At 39.2% G+C, this 20,000-nt stretch overlaps 1 protein-coding gene across 1 annotated transcript; it reads left to right on the plus strand.

Annotated features, from left to right (window-relative positions):
* The first annotated feature begins 8,083 nt into the window (after positions 1 to 8,083).
* Positions 8,084 to 9,476, plus strand: LOC118766348 (cysteine-rich venom protein pseudecin-like). The gene has a single exon (XM_036509736.1). It carries the CDS (start codon positions 8,466 to 8,468, stop codon positions 9,387 to 9,389), a length of 924 nt encoding a protein of 307 aa, XP_036365629.1. The 5' UTR covers positions 8,084 to 8,465; the 3' UTR covers positions 9,390 to 9,476.
* The last annotated feature ends 10,524 nt before the right edge of the window (positions 9,477 to 20,000 follow it).

A 20,000-nucleotide genomic window follows, 5' to 3' on the forward strand; every position in this document is an offset into this window, starting at 1 on the left:
TGTATTAATTTTTACGGTTCATAGAATCATAGTCAAGGTGGCTTCGTCATTCATACGTGCCATCCTTGCTACATTCACCCATCTTTTTTTAAAACATTCGCTAGACAAAACTTGCCTCTCTACTCTCACTTTCCTCTTTAAGTGATACTTGAAGAAGTTGATGAGAGATTGACCAGAGCAGAAAGTGTTTGTCTCTAATCCTTTCAGGCGCGTCCACCAGATACATTCTTTCGCCATAGCCACAAGTATGATAAAAATAGCTCTTCCTTCCCGTTTGAAGGAAAGAGGCGTGACGATATTAACGATAGACTCGGCTGATAAACCGACACGTCCCACACGTGACAGCAGCCGTTCGACATAAGCCCACAGGTCGGAAATTGCTGGACACTGCACGATTGCGTGCAGAGCGGTTTCGTCGCTCTGACCCCCATCTCGGGCAGGTCGGCCCCGTGTTTCTCGAGCTATGCCTATAGAGCTTATCCCGAACGGGTAGCGCTTCTCGGTAGCACCGCCAGGCCAGGGATCTCTGGAAGTTGTCCATAGGTCCCGGGCCGAAAGTCGTTTGAAACAGGCGGGTCAGGTATTCCTCGTCGACGCACCGGTTTGCCCCGAGATCGTCGTTGTACCTCCCCTCCACTAATCCCCTATAGAATGCTTTGTTTGTGTTGAAGTCACTCAAGGTCGACCCGGGACGGCAGAGTTGCTTGAGAGCAACGCGACACTCGCGGTGTCATTCGCCCTTCCTCGACCTCTTTTTGATCCACGACTGCAGTTCGGTCATGGAGACGAGTTGCGGGAAAGCGTGCCTCACAACGGCGACCACACCTGTTCACCATCGTATACATAGAGCCAGAGATGTCGCAGTCCCAGCGCATGTCTGCACATTATCAACCACGGCATGCCCAGCCCTCCTTTTAACGGGTGTTGACAGCAAATGGATCGCCTGACCATCGGGACGCATCCTTTCCACAAGAAGCGGAAGAGAATGCGTTCTAGTTTGGTGATGGTAGGGTCGGGACAAGGTACGACGGTCAAGCGGTAGTAGATGATGGACGCGATGTACTCGTTCGCCACCTCCGCCCGACCTTTTAGGGACAGTTTCCTCTCGGCCCATTGCCGGGCGAGAGTGACCACCCTTCTCGTTATCTCGTTCCAGTTCTTCTCCATTTGGAGGTCCGGACCGAACCAGACCCCGAGCAACTCAACCGGGCCGTCTGACCAGCGTCCCACGACGGAGGTACTGGTGGACGGCATGGGCTTGCTTCTCCAGGTGCCGAGCCGTAGATAAACAGATAGATATATAGATAGATAGATAGATAGATAGATAGATAGATAGATAGATAGATAGATAGATAGATAAACAGATTGATAGATAGATAGAGAGAGAGAGGTAGATAGATAGATAGATAGATAGATAGATAGATAGATAGATAGATAGATAGATAGATAGATAGATAGATAGATAGACAGGTAAGGCACTTAGGCAATTAGAAAAGGTACTGAATGCTATAAGTAAGGCGTTCAATTTTTCTATATGGCCACCTCACCGGTAATGAACGTGCAGATATGCTGCGGACTTTTGCTTGAATTTTGTACCTTCCATTACGTTCTCTCTTCTCTGTATGTCACCTGGCAAAATGTTCTCCAGTGGTTCAGCTTAGATAATTTTTAGAAGAGAATAGGGGCAAACCCTGCACATGCTTCTCATGAATTATCAGTGTTAATTGTCTCGTTACAACATTGCTTATTTTTATCCAAACCCTGTCGGGATATAACCAAGACAACAGCCTCAAAGGAGATTGTGAAAGTTTTTTCTGTCAAAGGCAGCATTTACTTCGTGTCCCTATGTTCTTCTCGAGGGAAACAGTCTATCACACACACACACACATACAAACACACACACACACACACACACACACACACACACACAAACACAAACACACACATACACACTTACACATACAACGTCTGTGTGCGTGTCTGTGTGCGAGTGTGTGTGTGTGTATGTGCATCCGTTAGATGCAACTGAACCGGTATTAAACAAAAACAGCCATCTTTGCACCATGATCAATCTATTTTAAACCGTTAAAAGGTCAGTAAGTGCGGTATTTCCTCTTGATACAAATACCGCAGTAAACTGGTCTATCGGCGCTCTGTATATTACACTACGTATAATATTGTCTTTATAATCGTAACCGATCGAGTGTTAGACCATATGTTGAACTTCATACCACACACACACACACACACACACACACACACATATATATAGATAGACAGCCGATAACTTATTGCAATAAGAAATGGCTTAGCTTGGCTTCCATGTTCTTGCCTGATGTGGCTGAGGTCATTCCAAGTTAGTGGTCCCAGAGGTGTCATCATGCATAGAGCCGACCAGGTATACCAGAGCTCTTCGTCGCTGGTGCTCCCATGCCAGCCCCTCTGCAACCACCAAGGTGATGTTGAGCTTCTGGAGATCTCCTTCAATTCATGTCCAGCCAACTGGTATAGGGCCTGCCACGAGGCCCCTTCCAACTCGCAGCTGCTGCATTGAATGAGAGTAAAGCCCTGGTGTGATTATCTAGCAGGAGACATAGGACATGTTCGTACATAGTGCGTGTGACAGATAGCTATGCAGTGGGAGGCTGTGCTATAATGCGTGTAGTTCTTTGTTGGAAACATGATGGTATTACCTGATGTTTTTGGTGGTTCTCAGTGCTCTGCTAGCGACCGTTGATGAAGGATCGTTCTATGTGTTACTTGTCCTGTTTTCTATTTTTCTCATTGTTTGCATATTTAACTCGTTTGTGTTCCTACTTCTTGTTGTTTACATGCATATATATATATATATATATATATATATATATATATATTATATATATATAACTTAGATAAACTTAGATATGTTTCGACCAAAGACTGGTCCAGGCCATGTCTAACTTAATAGCACCACCTAATAGGATTATCTAAATCCTTTTTAAGTCAAGTTTTGTGATATCATGGTACACTCAGGTAGTGAGTTCTTGTTGAATGTGTTGTATCCTGGTATAGGTGGCTTATCTGGTATTACTTTGAAGAAATTTGTCCAGACTCCATTTAAAGGTGATAGGACCCTTTTTCTCTTTGATCAGTTTTGGGACAATGTTAAAGAGGGCAGGGCCTGTTGAGGAAAAGAAATTGTGTCGCAGTGTACCTATATGTTGTGATCCTCAATTGGGTAAGGGACGTATGGCCCGTGGTCCCAGCCTTGGATGAATCTTGAAACTAATGTTCAAGTCGTTTGGGCAATACTGGCGGTATATTTTCCACATCGTCCAAATGATGTACCGCTCGCGGCGGCACTGGAGAGAGTAGAGTTTCAAGGCTTTAAGGTGGTCCCAGTAATCGAGATCAGTCATGCCCTTAATTCGTTTAGTGAATGCCCTCTGGGGTGATTCAATTTTCCAGATGTTTTATTTTGTATGGGGAGACAACAGGGGGCAGCAGCATTCGAGGTGTGGCCGTACAAAGAAGGAGAAAAGTGGAATGACACCTTGCTCTCTGGACCGGAAGGTTCTTAAGATCCAGGAGCTCATCTTACGAGCTATATCAACCTTATTGCTGATGTGGGCACTCCAACTGAGATTGTTATCTACAATTACACCCAGGTCCCTGATATTGTTAGATGCTGTGAGCGGTTCCCCTGAAGAAAGAGTGTATGGCTGTTCTAGTGTGGACTTTCTTCCAAAATGCATCAGCTCAAATTTTCCCTCGTTTAGTTGTATTTTGCTTTTGTCTGCCCATTAACTCACAGCATATAGCTCAGACTGGAGTTGAGTTCGGTCTTCTTCTTCATTGATGATTTGCTGGAGCTTAGTGTCATCAGCAAATATTTTCACTTTGCAGAATTTTACGATGCTGGAAAGGTGGTTTATGTAGATTATAAAGAGTAGCGGGTTCGAGACTGGTGACTTTTGCTGGGTTTGAGTGAACTCCAACAACAAAAACATGTTATGTTCTATTCACTAGGAAATACTCAAACCAGTATAGAAATTTTCCATGGATTTATTTTTATTATTGTATATGTATATATGTGGAGGCGCAATGGCCTCGCAGTCGTAGGATCGCGGATTCGATTCCCAGAACGGCATTGTGTGTGTTTATTGAGCGAAAACACCTAAAGCCCCACGAGGCTCCAGCAGGTGGGGTGGTGAACCCTGCTGTACCATTTCACCACAACTTTCCCTCACTCTTTCTTCCTGTTTCTGTTGTACCTGTATTTCAAAGGGACCAGCCTTGTCACGCTCTGTATCACGCTGAATCTCCCCCGAGAACTACGTTAAGGGTACACGTGTCTGTAGAGTGCTCAGCCACTTGCACGTTAATAAATGAGCTGCGACGTCACTGGTACCAAGCTGTACCGGACTTGACCTTTCCCTTGGATAACATTGGTGGCGTGAGAGAGGGGATGGTGGTATGCGTGGATGACTGCTTGTCTTCCATAAACAACCTTGCCCAGACTTGTGCCTCAGAAGGTAACTTTCTAGGTGTAATCCCATAATCATTCATGACCGAAGGGGGTCGCAACAACAACAATCTGTATGTATATATATATATATATAAATATAAGAGAGTTAACGTGAAGTGGTTAACTCTAGTGCTAGAAATAGCTCCTTATTCTGGTATAGCCACCGAAGTTGTTTCCACAGAAGAAATAACATTACCTTCAACGTAAGGGAAGCGAAATACAACGAAAAGATAGATTAATGCTGAACAATTGTTTCTTTATCAACATAATATGCAATTATACTCACATATTTGTCTATAAATCATCGGCAGCATTTGTCCTCGATGTAATTTATCAGACCCTCACGGGCGATAAATACCCCTGCGGTCTGATCGATTGCATACATAGTTGTGGTTTAGCCTCTCGCCAAAAGCATGCTAAGACTCAGTGGAAACCAATACCGCATAGAATATTTGCTGCAGCATATTTAAGTTATAAATTCATAAATGAGGGTGAACAATTACATATTAATTTAATAATACCGTCAGTTTAACACCAAGTGGCCTAGCACATAAAAAACCAGGGAGACAGTACAAATTTATACATAAATATAAGAGAGTTAACGTTAAATGGTTAACTCTAGTGCTAGAAATAGCTCCTTATTCTGGTATAGCCACCGAAGTTGTTTCCACAGAACAAATAACATTGTTTCCACAGAAGAAATAACATTACCTTCAACGTATGTATGCGGTATTGGTTTCCAATAGCGCAGTCGAAGTTAATTTTGGCATGATTTTTACAGCTGGATGCTCTTCCAAACGCCAACTACATTACAATGTAGACTGGATGCTTTTAACGTGTCACAAGCATTGGCAAGGTAACCAAATAACTCACAAGACAAGGAATTATGAGAGGGGCAGGGGCATTTGAGGAGCGGAACTTGTGCCAGATGATGAAAGGTAAGTGGGTGACAAAGAAACAGAGGCAGTAACAGGTGTCTTGCTATAAGAGAGGGGGCATTGTAGGAGGTGATCCAGTATCAGATGATGAACGGTTAGTGTAACAGAGAAGTGGAGAGGCAGAAATGGGTGTCTTGCTGTAGAGGAGGTACATGGTTACCCAGAGAGAGAGAGAGAGAGAGAGAGAGAGAGAGAGGGTGGTACCAGATGAGATCAGAAACAAGTATGCTGATGGAAAGGAGATACTTGGTTGTCTAGTCACAGGAAAAACAAGAGGAGAGAAAGAGAGAAAGATAGAAAGAGAGGGAAAGAGAGAAAGAGAGAGAGAAAGAGAGAAAGAGAGAAAGAGAGAGAGAAAGAGAGAGAGAGAGAAAGAGAGAAAGAGAGAGAGAAAGAGAGAAAGAGAGAAAGAGAGAAAGAGAGAGAGAAAAAGAGAAAGAGAGAGAGAGAGAAAGAGAGAAAGAGAGAGAGAGAGAGAAAGAGAGAAAGAGAGAAAGAGAGAGAGAGAGAAAGAGAGAAAGAGAGTAGGAAACAGCAAAATTGTAAGATAGAGTAGAAGAGAGATGGTGTAGTGTTTGGGTGTACTCACAAGTAACAAGAATATGAGCGTAGAACCTGGTTAGAAAATTATGGCTTGGGTGTTGGGGGCTTGGGGAGCAGCGATACAGTGAGCAGGGCAGTGAGGGCAAGAAAGAGGATAGGAAAGCAATCATAATTTATGAAGAGGAAATGTAAGGAGGAGAAAGATGCAGTTAGAAGAGGAGTTGTAGTTTGATTTCTTAGGGTTAGTCCAATTTCACATTTTACTCAATTTTTCCACGCATTGTTTTATCTCAATGACTTCAAATCTCACCGATGTTAACATGCGATTTCAATATTTTGGAGTCGTTAAAACAAAATGCCTCTCAAGTGTTTGGTCCAATTATATTTTTAAAATTCATCATAAACATCTCAGTCCACTGTCATTTCCTCCGTGAGCCCCCACATCCTAAGGTCGGTCCTCAACACTTCATTCCATGTGCTCTTGAGTCTTCCTCTTCCTCAAGTACCATCCAGTTTCACTGACAAACACTTTTGTATACAGTTGTCTTTACTTATACTCATCACATGTCCAAACCAGTGCATTTTCCTCTCCTACATGTCAAATTTAATCCCTATTATGCCCAACTTTTCTTTCAACACAATTGTGCTTTGTCGGTCATGCGCACTGATGTTTTAAATCCAACGGAGCATACTACCTCCATTTCTCTCCCGCCTACGCACGTCCTCTGCAGTCGGAGCACATGTCTCACCTCCATGTAACATAGCTTTTCTCACATAAGCATCAGACAACCTACCTTTCACTCTGAGAAAGAGTCCTTTTGCTGTCAACAGAGGCAGTAGTTCTTTGAACTTTCTCTACCCTATTCTTAGTCTAGAAGCAGTACTTTCAGAGCGCCCACCACTGTCACTAATTTGGTCGCCTAAATAGCAGAAACTATCAACTACCTCAAGAGATCCTGCTGAGAATCGTGCTCTTAGTAATTACGGTCCCTGTGCATCTGCCACACGCAAAAGCAACCTTATCTGATAACTTTCCCACAATTCCACTGCATCCCTTATGCGTCCATAGCTTACACTTCGTGCAGCAAATAGAATTACATCTCACTCCTTTCCTATTTATTGAACCGGGCCATTTGCCAACCGGAATGGGAGTCTTGTCTCCTATATAAATATAGGCGCAGACGTGGCTGGGTGCAAAGAAGCTTGCCTCTCAACCACGGGTCTCCAAATTTAGTCCCACTCTGTGGCACCTTGGGCAAGGGTCTTCTGCTACAGCCTCGAGACCACAAAAGGACTGCGAGTGGATTTGATGGATGGAAACTTAAAGAAGCGGGTCGTATATTTATATATATGTGACGGGGGTGCATGTATGTGCATGTGTAAGTATGTATGTCTCCCACCATCGATTGACATCTGGTGTTGAGTTTACGACTCTGTAACTAGCTTAACACCCGGTGCTGGTGTGTTAATGTCCCCGTAAATTGGCGGTTCGGCGAAAAAAACTTATAGAATAATTTCTAGTCTAAGAGCAAAAGTACTGGAATTGATTCGTTCAACTACAAAAAATACTTCAAGGCTGTGCCCCAGCATGGCCGCAGTCGAATGACTGAAACATGTAAAAGATAGATGTCATGAATGTTTAAAATGTCTGTTAGGGAATTTGGTAAAACTGCTGAGTATCGTTTAATCTATGCCGTTTCGACATCTCTCTTATAAACCATTTTGTATCTGCCTTGAAATAGAATTCAATTTATCGCTTTTAGACAAACCATTCTTCTGAAAGCACAACTGCCAAAATAAGGCATGGAAACGTTCTGGAAGCTAATATTTCTGCTGACAATAAAAAGATTCTCTTTTCGAGTAAAATGAGTGAATTTTAGTATTCAATCGCCTTACTCGTATATGATTTAATTACTTTTACAAAGAAAATCTGTCCACGAATTAAAACATTATTTATTCAGAATGAATGATGTTATTTAGGATAAATATTATTTAGAATAAATGTTTGAATTCAGTGAGTCATTCATGTGTTATTATTGAAATGGTTCGCAAAGTGGGCTGGATACAAACGCTCATTTCTTGAGAGGAAACATCCTTCCTGCGTCATATGACGTGACCTCTGACATTGTTCGTTTAGCGTTGCCGTTGAAAGAAGTTTAAATTTCAATTTCTAAGATGCTATATCAAAAGGATTATCTTGGAAGGTTTAATGAACTCCATAAGCATCCTGCTACGCAACTTACAGGTTTGTCAACTAAGAATTTATCAAAATAATTTTGTTTAAAAATACATTAACGAACGAGTGTCCAACAAACTTTGATTAATAATAAAAACAATATAGTTGGAATAATGGAGCTTAAAAGACGTATTTTTTTATCATAGTAATTGACTTGTGTAATAGATATTGAGAATTTTTGGAATGAGAAAACCTTTCTCTAGGACAGAAAAACTGAGGAAGCCTGCCTCGATTTATTACAATGAAAAACCAAATGACGTCCATGTATTTAAAATACTTAATTGTATTTACAGTGGCGATGCGTGTATGTATTTCGGAAGGAAATTGCCCCAAAAAATTTTGGCACAAAGAAGAGCACACTGCATGTCTTGAAAAGTCGCCTAAGTTAATGGAATCAATGTTTGTGAGTGAAAATGATAAAAATGCCATAGTCAACATGCATAATGCTTATCGAAGTAGTGTTAAACCTCCGGCCTGTAATATGTTTAAAATGTACTGGGATAATGAACTGGCCTACATTGCACAGAAATGGGCCGATAATTGTGAATATAAACATGATGAGAGTTCTAGAAGAAGTATACCTCTAAAGTATAGCGTAGGTCAAAATATTGCCGCAGGATTCCCGAACTGGGAAAACGTCATCTATGCCTGGCATTCTGAAGGGAAAAATTATAAATTTGGTGACAAAAGAATGAAAAACAGCGGGCATTACACGCAGATAGTGTGGTCGACATCCCTTTTAATTGGCTGCGGAGCGTCACGTTGTTCGTTTATAGGCATGCTGTATGTTTGTAATTACGCTCCTGCGGGAAATACATACGGTCAAGACCCATACCGACGCTGTCGAACTCAGCGACCTTTGAACGATTGTGGTAATAGCCCTTGTTATAATTTCGGTACACTGAACAGACTTGACTGCTCCTGCCATTGTTTAAATTATCATCAAATACATGGACCCCGTTGTATGATAAACTGTTCCTATTCTGACCCAATTTTTCCGTGCCGTTTAAGAACTCATGATTCGTGTAAATATACAAATGTACGCCCTACTTGTCCTTGGCTATGCGAAGAATGTAATGGCGGATTTTTGTCTCGAAGGACAAACCTGGTTCTTCTTTGTGCTGCGCATATTTTAAGGATCATCACGTACTCTGATTATCATTAATCGTTATCTCGAGTCAATTTCGAACATTTGGACCAACAATTCAGCTCCTACACGTTACTTTTCGCATTTCACATACCATCGCATATTTTTCTTGGAAAAGAAATTTTTAATTATAATCGTTAACATAAACATTTTTACAGAATTTTAAAATTTGACAATATGTTGAATTCTTAGTTTAGCTTTACCATATTCCCCAGTGATTAAAATTCTGTATATTTCGTAGTTAGTCCAGTTTCACATTTTACTCAATTTTTTCACGCACTGTTTTACCTCTATGACTTCAAATCTCACCGATGTTAACATTCGATTTCAATGTTTTGAAGTCGTTAAAGCAAAATACCTCGAGAGTGTTTGGTCCAATTATATTTTTACAATTCATCATAAACATGAATGGAATTATAATACAATATATGACAAATCGTTTTGAAGACTATATAACTTCCTTCTGCATTTAATTCCTCGAATGTAACTTTTAGCAAACCTACTTCGCTCATTATATTTCATGTAAAATCTGTAACTTGTCCATATATACTTATATACATCGGTCATGGTATTTCATAGAACGGTGTACTACGTACTGAAATACAAAGTGCTTAGAATGTAATTATGTACATATATTATGTTAATTTGTCAATAAAATGAATACCAAAGTGCTTGTAATTACTTTTGCCTTTTCAGTAATTAGTTTAGTCTTAATGAATTGCAAACACATAACAAAACGAACTGCACATAAAATACTCTTCACCAAAATAAAGCTGATAAAGAAAGCATGTATTTTCCACGAGAACAGAAAATGAGATGCCTTCTTCAACTTGTGACTTATAAAGTATCAAAAGTCAGATGTTAGAAATATCAATCATAAAATACAGGTTGACTGACACAAATGGCAAACTCACCATAGACACAATTTAAAAGATGGGGATGATATGAACCAGCAATGAGAAGGATAAAGCAACAACAACGGAGGCTTTTAATAAGCTGAAGACTTCAGCAAAAATGAAATTCTATAGCCTCATGGTAACGCTTTGAAAAGCAACGCTACTTACACGTCCAGTTGTTTATAGAATCTCGGTTAAGCAAAGTCGATAAAGTGCTGCTTCTAGTCTGAGATTGAAAAGGAATTTGAATATTGCAATTCTCTGCAGAAACTGGCAAAAACTGACTGAAAACAATATGGAACTATTACGTTTTTGTAGTTGGTTTGAAAAGAAACTCGGTCTCAGGTGTCACTCGAGTATTTGAAACATTTTGCCGTATCTCGAGATGGACGTTGTTCTTTTTCATTTCTTTATTCTTTTACTTGTAAATTGGTTAATCAGTCATTTAAGTTTGTCAAAGTGTTTTCGTTGAAGAAGGCAGTGAGCTGGCAGAATCACTCGCACGCCGGGCAAAATGTTTAGCGGCATTTCGGCCGAACTTACATTCTGAGCTCAAATTCTGCCGAGGTCGACTTTACCTTTCATCCTTTAGGGGTCGATAAAGTAAGTACCAGTCCAGCAGTGGAGTCGATGTGATCCACGTACCCCCCCCCACTAAAATTGCTGGTCAAGTGCTAAAATTTTCTTCGTTGCAAAACTAAAAGCTTTTGTAGAATCAATTAAATTGTCCCTGGCTGTAAAGGCTTAGGACATCAATGCCATTAAGAATCCGTCCCATTATAAAGATATCAAAATAGATTTCTAGCCACAGATTTGCGAATGCAAAGCTGATCCAAATCCATAATAAAAGACAAGTAGAGATGGTAAATAAATATTCTTTTCTACTCAAGGCAAAAGGCCCGAAACTTTGGGCGAGAGGGCCAGTCGATTAGATCGACCCCAGTACTCAACTGGTACTTAATTTATCGATCCTGGAAGGGTGAAAAGCAAAGTCGACCTCGACGGAATTTGAACTCAGAACGTAAAAACTGATGAAATACTGCTAAGCATTTCGCCCGGCATGCTAACGTTTCCGCCAGCTCGCCGCCTTATGGTAAATAAATATTGAGTTGAAAGTTTAATAACAATTTCAACACATGCGATCTGTACAGATATTGGCTTCAAATTTTGAAACAAAGCCAGCAATTTTGGAGTGGGGGTAGGTTGGTTACATCCACCGCAGTACTCAAAAGCTACTTATGTTATCGGATCCGAAATGATGAAAGGCTGGTTGGACCCCCGGCTGATTTTGAACTCAGACAAAATGCTGCCCGGCGCACTCACGATCCTACAGCTTGGTACCTTACACTGGACAAAATATTGGCGAGAAGAATTTCAATGAAAGAAAAAGAAGCAAAAAAAGTTACTTATATGGCGGTGCCCCAGCATGGCCACAGCTCATGAGCTGAAACTGGAAAAATCAAAATCAAAATCATATGCAACAAACCAAAATATCTATCTTTTAACTTGTTTCACCCGTTCCATACTTGGGCACCTCCTTTATTCGAATGAATCTACCTCACCACCTATTCTTTTTTCAGCCTTGTACTATTCTATCCGCAACTTTTGGATACAGCAATGAACCCTAATAAACTAACACACGAAGATATATTCTCAAGACAAAAGAAAATATCAGAAATAGAAATAGAACACTTAATAGTAAAGATACATCAGGAAAACGTAGATAGTAACCACACAGCAATACCAAATAATATCATAAGCACTGAGATAGCAAAACACGAAGACAGACGTTACATTTCCAACAAAAACGAAAGACAACAAACCCACACCGTAGGAATGTATAAGGATGAGCAAGATGCATCAAACCAGAACACCACAGACAAAAGGAAAATATGAACGGGAGGAAATACGAAACAAATTTAAAACCTGAAAACAATGAATTATCCGTAGATTATCCGTGGATTATCCGTAGTAATGGGGACACCAATTAGGACATGATGATGGGACATCGATAGCTATAATGTAACTCTGTTGCTATTCTATCTGCACTCTTACATATTTGATTGATCGTTTCACCATTCGAAAGGCCCCAGTGAATCATCATGATGTTTTTGATGCAGGAATTCGTCAATTCCAGTGCCCTCCGAACAATAAAAGATTATTAGTGCACCATATTAAATTTACATCCCAGAATTATTTATACCAGTTTACAATAAATCCTGATATATCGTCTCTTGTTTTACACCCAACTCTCGCAGAATCTCGAACACTTGGTGAAGTAGTATTTAAATTTCTCTCTGAAATAAAAATATACACAGGTGCAGGAGTGGCTGTGTCGTAAGAAGCTGGCTTCCTAATCACATGGTTCTGGGTTCAGTCCCACTGCGTGGAACCATGGGCAAGTCCTCTACTGTAACCTTGGGTCGACCAAAGCCTTGTGAATGGATTTTGCAGACGGAAACTGGAAGAAGCTCGTCGTATATATATTTATATGTATATGTCTGTGTGTAGTTCATTTGTGTCTGTGATGCCGCCCCCTCCATCACCGCTTGACAATCAGGCTTGGTTTGTTTACGTCCTCGTAAACAGTTCAGCAAAAGAGACCGATAAAAAAGTACTAGGCTTTAAAAAGACAAGTCCTGAGGTTAATCTAGTCACTAGAACACTTTAAGGCGGTGCTCCAGCATGGCTGAAATCCGAAGCAAGCAAAACACTAAAAAAAAAAAATGAAAGACACTATGAACGTAGAGGCGTGTACGGCAGATCGTACGATATTATGTTCTAACAGTTGAAATCCTTTGACATTTGGCAACAGTGATAGTTTCATTCCAAAACAACAGACTATCGCGCCGTAAACCATATTGTGTCAGCCATTTGTGATGGGATTTTCTTTTCTATGATTGCCACCATTTTTTACGAATTATATTAAGCAAACTTATGGCCAATTTGATTAGTTGTTGTACTGGAAACATCACATAAAACAAGATTTCAACAGAACCTGTCGACTCTAATACGAACGGGAAATGATTTACATAAGAATGTATATATATATATATATATATAATATATATATATATATATTATATATATATATATATATATATAACGATTTAGGAGTGACCCCAACAGGTCACTCGTCCACCAGAAAGAGCAGCCATAACTCACACCGCCAAGTATTATTAATTCAGAAATTAGGTGAAAATTTAAAAACATTTACCCTAATTCATCTTTTAGACGTTGCAACGTTTCTGTGTCATTAATGATTAAATTAGCTTAATTAAATTAAATTAAGCCAATCTACCATAGGTTACACTTCATCAGTAAAGACCTGGGAGAGACAAATATACACGAGGCGTCTGTATCGAAGCCTACGGGATATCTGACTTAAAATTTTCAAGACTGACGTATTCGCGCCAAACTTATCAACAGTAAATATAAACTGCCGATTCAATCTCAGAATTATTCAGACGCCTCGTGTATATTTGTCTCTCCCAGGTCTTTACTGATGAAGTGTAACCTATGGTAGATTGGCTTAATTTAATTTAATTAAGCTAATTTAATCATTAATGACACAGAAACGTTGCAACGTCTAAAAGATGAATTAGGGTAAATGTTTTTAAATTTTCACCTAATTTCTGAATTAATAATACTTGGCGGTGTGAGTTATGGCTGCTCTTTCTGGTGGACGAGTGACCTGTTGGGGTCACTCCTAAATCGTTATATTTATATATTTAGTCGATGACTATTTTCTCTTTTTCACCAGGCCGCTGGTTGCGATAAATTTCTATTGAATTTTTTTGCTACCCTAAATTGACTATATATATATATATATATATATATATATATATATATATATATATATATATATATATATATATAGATATATATATGAACCGAAGAGAAAAAGAACCTTACTGTGTATCTATATGAAATTTACGTACCAGTAGCGAGAGACCAAATTCTCATATTTTGTTATGAAAGAGAATTACTTAAAATAGTCCGCTAAAGAGGCGAATAAAACTTGCAGTACTTATACATTTTAAAAGGAATTAGAGAAGGACTGACAGAATGAGACAAACTAGGTGTTTTATGAAGTTACGGACCTCTAATTTCTCTGTTCCATTCCTACCCAAATTAACTTTGCGTCATATGCTTCGTGTAAAGATGGAATAAAATTCCAGTCAAGTCCTGGTGTCTATTTAATATTCCCAGAAGAATTCTTGATGTGGGTGGAAATATGATAGAAGTTTAAATCTACAACATCACTGAGATTGGTCAACGACCGAATAATATTCAGAACGGGAATAACATCGTTATCTCACATATTCCCATATATTGTGGACATCATTGATTCTGACTCACAGAGCTAGGGTTAGGGGCATAGACCTAATTCTTGTACAGCCACTCAGGTATACTCACACACACACAATCACCCACAAACAGACAAATACTCCTACAAATACACGCACATATACACACAGACGCCTAAATATTAGCGTACATACACGCTGTGTGTGTGTGTCAGCGTGTGCATGTGTGTGAGATTATATGTATACTCATATTTATGTATGTACGTATGTATATCCGTAGCAATCGTTTAACATCTGTTATCTACATATGTAGTTATATGTTTAGATGCACGTATGTATGCATGTGTATATATATATATATATATATATATATATGTGTGTGTGTGTGTGTGTGTGTGTGTGTGTGGTGTGTGTGTATACTGGCATAATGCATAAATACACTAACACGATATGCACGAAGGTATCCATATATACGGATGTATAGAAAGAAATCTTTTATAAAGAATTCATCTGGTTTCATGAATACGGAACTCAGCCCTGGAAGAATCTTTTTCTGTCAAGCAAAATTGAATTAAATCGAATTAACGCAATAAGGGATTCGCTGAAAAGGAGGCAGAAGCAGCGACTGTGCGACGACTTGGGAAATAAATTAAAAACAGTCTTGTATACAGTTTATTGCGTCCGTGATTGACGTAACAGAAGAAGAGAAAGAAAGGTACGTTGCTGCAGCGATGTTATTTATCGAAAGCCAAAAGACTTTGATTAAAGAGTTGTGGAAATTATGATAGGTTTTTCCAGATATATTGTCACGCTGTCCAGTCTTGATGAATCACACATCTAAATAGACATCTTCTACTTTAGCATCTCTTCTTCCTCCTCCTCTTCCTCCTCTTCTTCCTCCGCCTCTTGCAGGTTTTTGTCTGATCAAATATGATTCATATTTTACATTCTTCAGTGTAGGCTTATAATTCTTTTATAAGCAATTTCATTTATAATTTAGATGAGTTTACTTTTTTTCCTTTTTATGGGAACATGTTAGATTCGCCATAAAGAGCCCAACTCTTTCTTCATCATTGCATATCGTGAAAACTCTAAACTCCTCTTCTGTTTTATTGCCCTTTGCGATTTTCGATTCTTTCTTTCTTTCTGTCTATCAATCAGTCAGTCAATCTATCTATCTATCTATATATCTATCTATCTATCTATCTATCTATCTATCTATCTATCTATCTATCTATCTATCTATCATCTATCTATCTGTCTGTCTGTCTGTCTGTCTGTCTGTCTGTCTATCTATCTATCTATCTATCTATCTATCTATCTATCTATCTATCTATCTATCTATCTATCTGTCTGTCTGTCTGTCTGTCTGTCTGTCTGTCTATCTATCTATCTATCTATCTATCTATTTATCTATCTGTCTGTCTGTCTGTCAGTCTGTCTATATGTCTGTCTGACCCGTCCGTCTGTTTGTCTGTCTGTCTGTCTATCTATCTATCTATCTATCTATCTATCTATCTATCTATCTGTCTGTCTGTCTGTCTATCTGTCTGTCTGTCTGCCCGTCCGTCTGTCTGTCTATCTATCTATCTGTCTATCAAGTTGTATTCCTGCCTGTATCTCTTTCCCCATATGTGTGTGTGTGTTTTTGTGATTAAAACAATTTCACATTAATCTGACGGGTTGTTCTTTTCTTTTGCACAGTACCAATTTATTATTCTTAACCAAGAATATTATTGACAGTGACTTCGAAGTTTCGATCACTTAAATCCTTGTCGGAGTGCCCCAGCATGGCCCGAAGTCTAGAGAGAAATAAATGGAGAGTGTGCAAATGAAAAGTTGATACCAGATAACATTGAAAGTCAAAGGTTTTGGGGTGACATCTGGAGTGAAGACAAGGAGCACAAGAAGGATGCTGAATGGTTGCAAGAACTGAAACAAACAGTAGTCCGTCTACAACAGGTAGAACTAGTTATTTCAGTTAGGGAAGTGAAAGATATTAGCAAAAAATGAGCAACTTGAAGGCCCCGGGACCAGATGGAGTTCAAGGCTACTGGATCAAAAGATTTCGTGAATGTTATGAACGAACAGCTGCACATCTCAACTCAACACCTTGTTAAATGCCGACCAAATAACACCAGAGTAGTTGACATTGGGTAGGACAGTGCTGTGCCTGAAAAACATCGAAGAAGGCAATACAGTAGACAATTACAGGCCGATATCCTTTTTGCCACTTATGTGGAAGTTATTGACTGCAATACTCGCAAAGTCAATGTACGAACGTCTAGAAAAAAATTGAGTCCTGCACATGAGCAGAAGGGTTGCAAGCGTAAGTGCAGAGGGACTAGGGATCAACTCCTGCTAGACAAAACTGTATTCAGAGACTGAAAGAGGAGGAAAAGTAACTTAGCGATGTCATGGACCGACTATCGTAAGACGTACGATATGACACACTTTTGGATTATGGAGTGTATGAACTTATTTGGTATTGCATCGAATGTTGAGCGATTGCTTGGGAAAATTATAGCAAAGTGGAAGACGGAGATATGTAGAAGCGTCTTCCAGGGGGACTGCCTGACCCCACCGACCTTTGTACTGCGCTTGATACCACTAACACTGATTCTAGGGAAAGCAAAGTGAATCATTTATTATTCATGGATGACCTAAAACCTTATGGTAAAGATGAAGCCCAAGTCAGTTCCCTCGTTGATACGGTGTATACCTTCAGTGCGGATATCAGAATGGAGTTGCGACTGAGAAATTATGGTGTGTTAGTCTTGAAGAGAGGCAAAATCAAATGTATGGACGGGATAACGATACCGTCGGGGAAGGTTATGAAGCAGATAGAAAAGACGGGCTACAAGAACTTGGGATTTTGGAAATGGATAAATTGATAGAGAAAGAAATGACAGAAAAAAAATTATGGTGGAGTACTTGCGCAGACTGAAACTGATGCCAAAGTTGAAATTGAATGGAAGGTATAAGATCGAAGCTATCAACACCAGGGTGGTTTCACTCCTTAGATATGGAGCAGGGGTAATCGCATGGACAGCAGACGAACTAAATAGCTTAGACAGAAAGACAAGGAACTTACTGACTAGATATGGGTCACTCCACTCAGGGAAGGGACTTATAGGATGTGAACACAGCATTAGATCAGAAGAAAACAACATAGCATGGTATGCAAAAAATGTCAGATAACCGCTATTATTAGAAGTAAGAAGGTCAGGTGTGTGTAGGATGGGAGATCACAAAGATAAAGCATTCTACAAGAAATTGAAAACGAATGAAACTGAAAATAGGTGGCTAAAGACAGCAATGCATTGTAAATTTCATAGGGATGTTAAAGATAAGACAGACAGAGAAAAAAGATGGCTGTGGATGACTAAATGTATTTTAAAACCGGAAACGGAGATACTAATCTGTGCTGCCCCAGAATAAGCATTAAGAACTAATTACATCAAATACAGAATAAACAACACATCAGAAAGTAACAAGTGCAGAATTTGTGGACAAAATGGTGAAAGCGTTTGGCATATTGCCAGTCAATGTACGCCACTAGCCCAGAAAGAAAATAAGTGATATCATGAACATATAGCAAGGATTGTCCATTGGACACTGCAACAAGTATGGATTTGACAGAGCAAAAACAGTAGTACGAATATAAACCCGAAGGCATCATCGAAAATGATAAGGTAAAGATTCTGTGGGATTTTATGATTCTTTGCGACCATGAGATTGAGAATAGGAAGCCAGACATAGATTTAATCGAGAAAGAAAGCAAACGATGCTGGATCATAGATATAGTATGCCTAGCTGACAACAAGGTATGCGATAAGGAAGAAAGAAAAGTCGACAGATATGACAGGTTAGCTGGGGAAGGGGTAAGCAGTTGTGTTCGATAAAAAAGGTGGCAGTAGTACCAATAATTGTCGGAGCCCTGGGAACAGTGAGTAAAAATCTTGAGAAGTACATTTAACAAGTAGGGGCTGCAATAAGGATGGAGCATCTGCAGAAAACAGCACTGCTTGGAATCGCTCGAATACTTTGGATGGTGCCCGAAAAATAAGAGGTGTTACCTTAGTTTACTGGTTGTGAAAAGCTGGCACCATAGTAAATCTCCTGCGTTAGAAGCTGTGCAAACACAATAAAATAGTGATGATGATGATGTGCAGTACCAGGCAGTGGATATGTGCATCTCTGATCTCGAGCAGAGGTAGTGGGGGAGCATCATAGCCATGCGTTGAGAAGGATTCTTTGGGGTTTGGATAATTCACCTTTGGAAACATGGGTGGTTCGTTCAGCATTCTTAAACAATCCTTATTCAGGGACCTTTTGAGTGGGATGGGTTACTCGACCAGAAGAAAATTCTAACTGAACACCACCTGCAATGTCATGCGCTGTTTATCTTGATATGAGATCACCATGTCGCGCACATATGGTTGTGATGCATGTGCCTGGTGTACTCTTATCAGATGGGTAGTCATGACGGGTATACTGGGCTTCGTATATTTTACCCCAGTGTCACTTTGATGGCATGCACTGCTCTCTCACTCAATAATAATAATAACGTTGATGATAATAATAATAATAATAATAATGATGATGATGATGATAATGATAATCATGATGATGATGATGATGATGATGATAATGATAATCATGATGATGATGATGATGATGATGATAATGATAATCATGATGATGATGATGATGATAATTATAATCATGATGATGATGATGATGATGATGATGATGATAATAATAATAATAATAATGATAATAATAATAATGATAATAACAACAACAACAATAATAATAATAATAATAATAATAATAATAATAATATTAATAATAATAATAATAATACTGATAATAATAATAACGACTTCCCATTTACTATTTATATCTGAAATTCTTCGGAAAAGATATCCACAATCTGTTTGCGGTAATTTTTTTTCGTTTTTAAGCAACAATTCCCAAACAAAGAACAGACAAACAAGTTGAATCATCCTTCAAAAAATACATGGAACTAATTATAGAAATGTGGTTTTGGGTGCCAAAAGCAAGAGCAAATTGTATTTGCTGCCTGGCTGCCTTGAAGTGATTTTCTTGGAACTAATTTCATTGTGATTCGATGAGGAATCTGTCGCAGGAAAAGATTTGGTTGGGCTTTAAAAGACATTCTTCTGCATCAACAACGAAGACAGAATGAAGAAGGGAAAATAGTCTTGTTTAAGAACAAAAACCAAAATAAAAAACAGAGAAACAAAACGGAGCTAAAAGAAAGCAAAAATGGTAAAAGAAAGATGGGGAGTTGAAGAAGAACTAAAGACTGGGAGCGGAATAAGAGAACGACAAATGGAAAAGAAATCATTGATAGAAGAGAGGGAGATGGGTGATGTGGGGGAGACAAAAGCTGA

Source organism: Octopus sinensis, linkage group LG1, assembly GCF_006345805.1.
Source record: "Octopus sinensis linkage group LG1, ASM634580v1, whole genome shotgun sequence".
In the NCBI taxonomy this organism is placed as follows: domain Eukaryota; kingdom Metazoa; phylum Mollusca; class Cephalopoda; order Octopoda; family Octopodidae; genus Octopus; species Octopus sinensis.

Coding starts and splice junctions, on each gene's coding strand:
- LOC118766348 (XM_036509736.1), top strand. CDS start 8,466: ATGAAAAACCAAATGACGTCCATGTATTTAAAATACTTAATTGTATTT.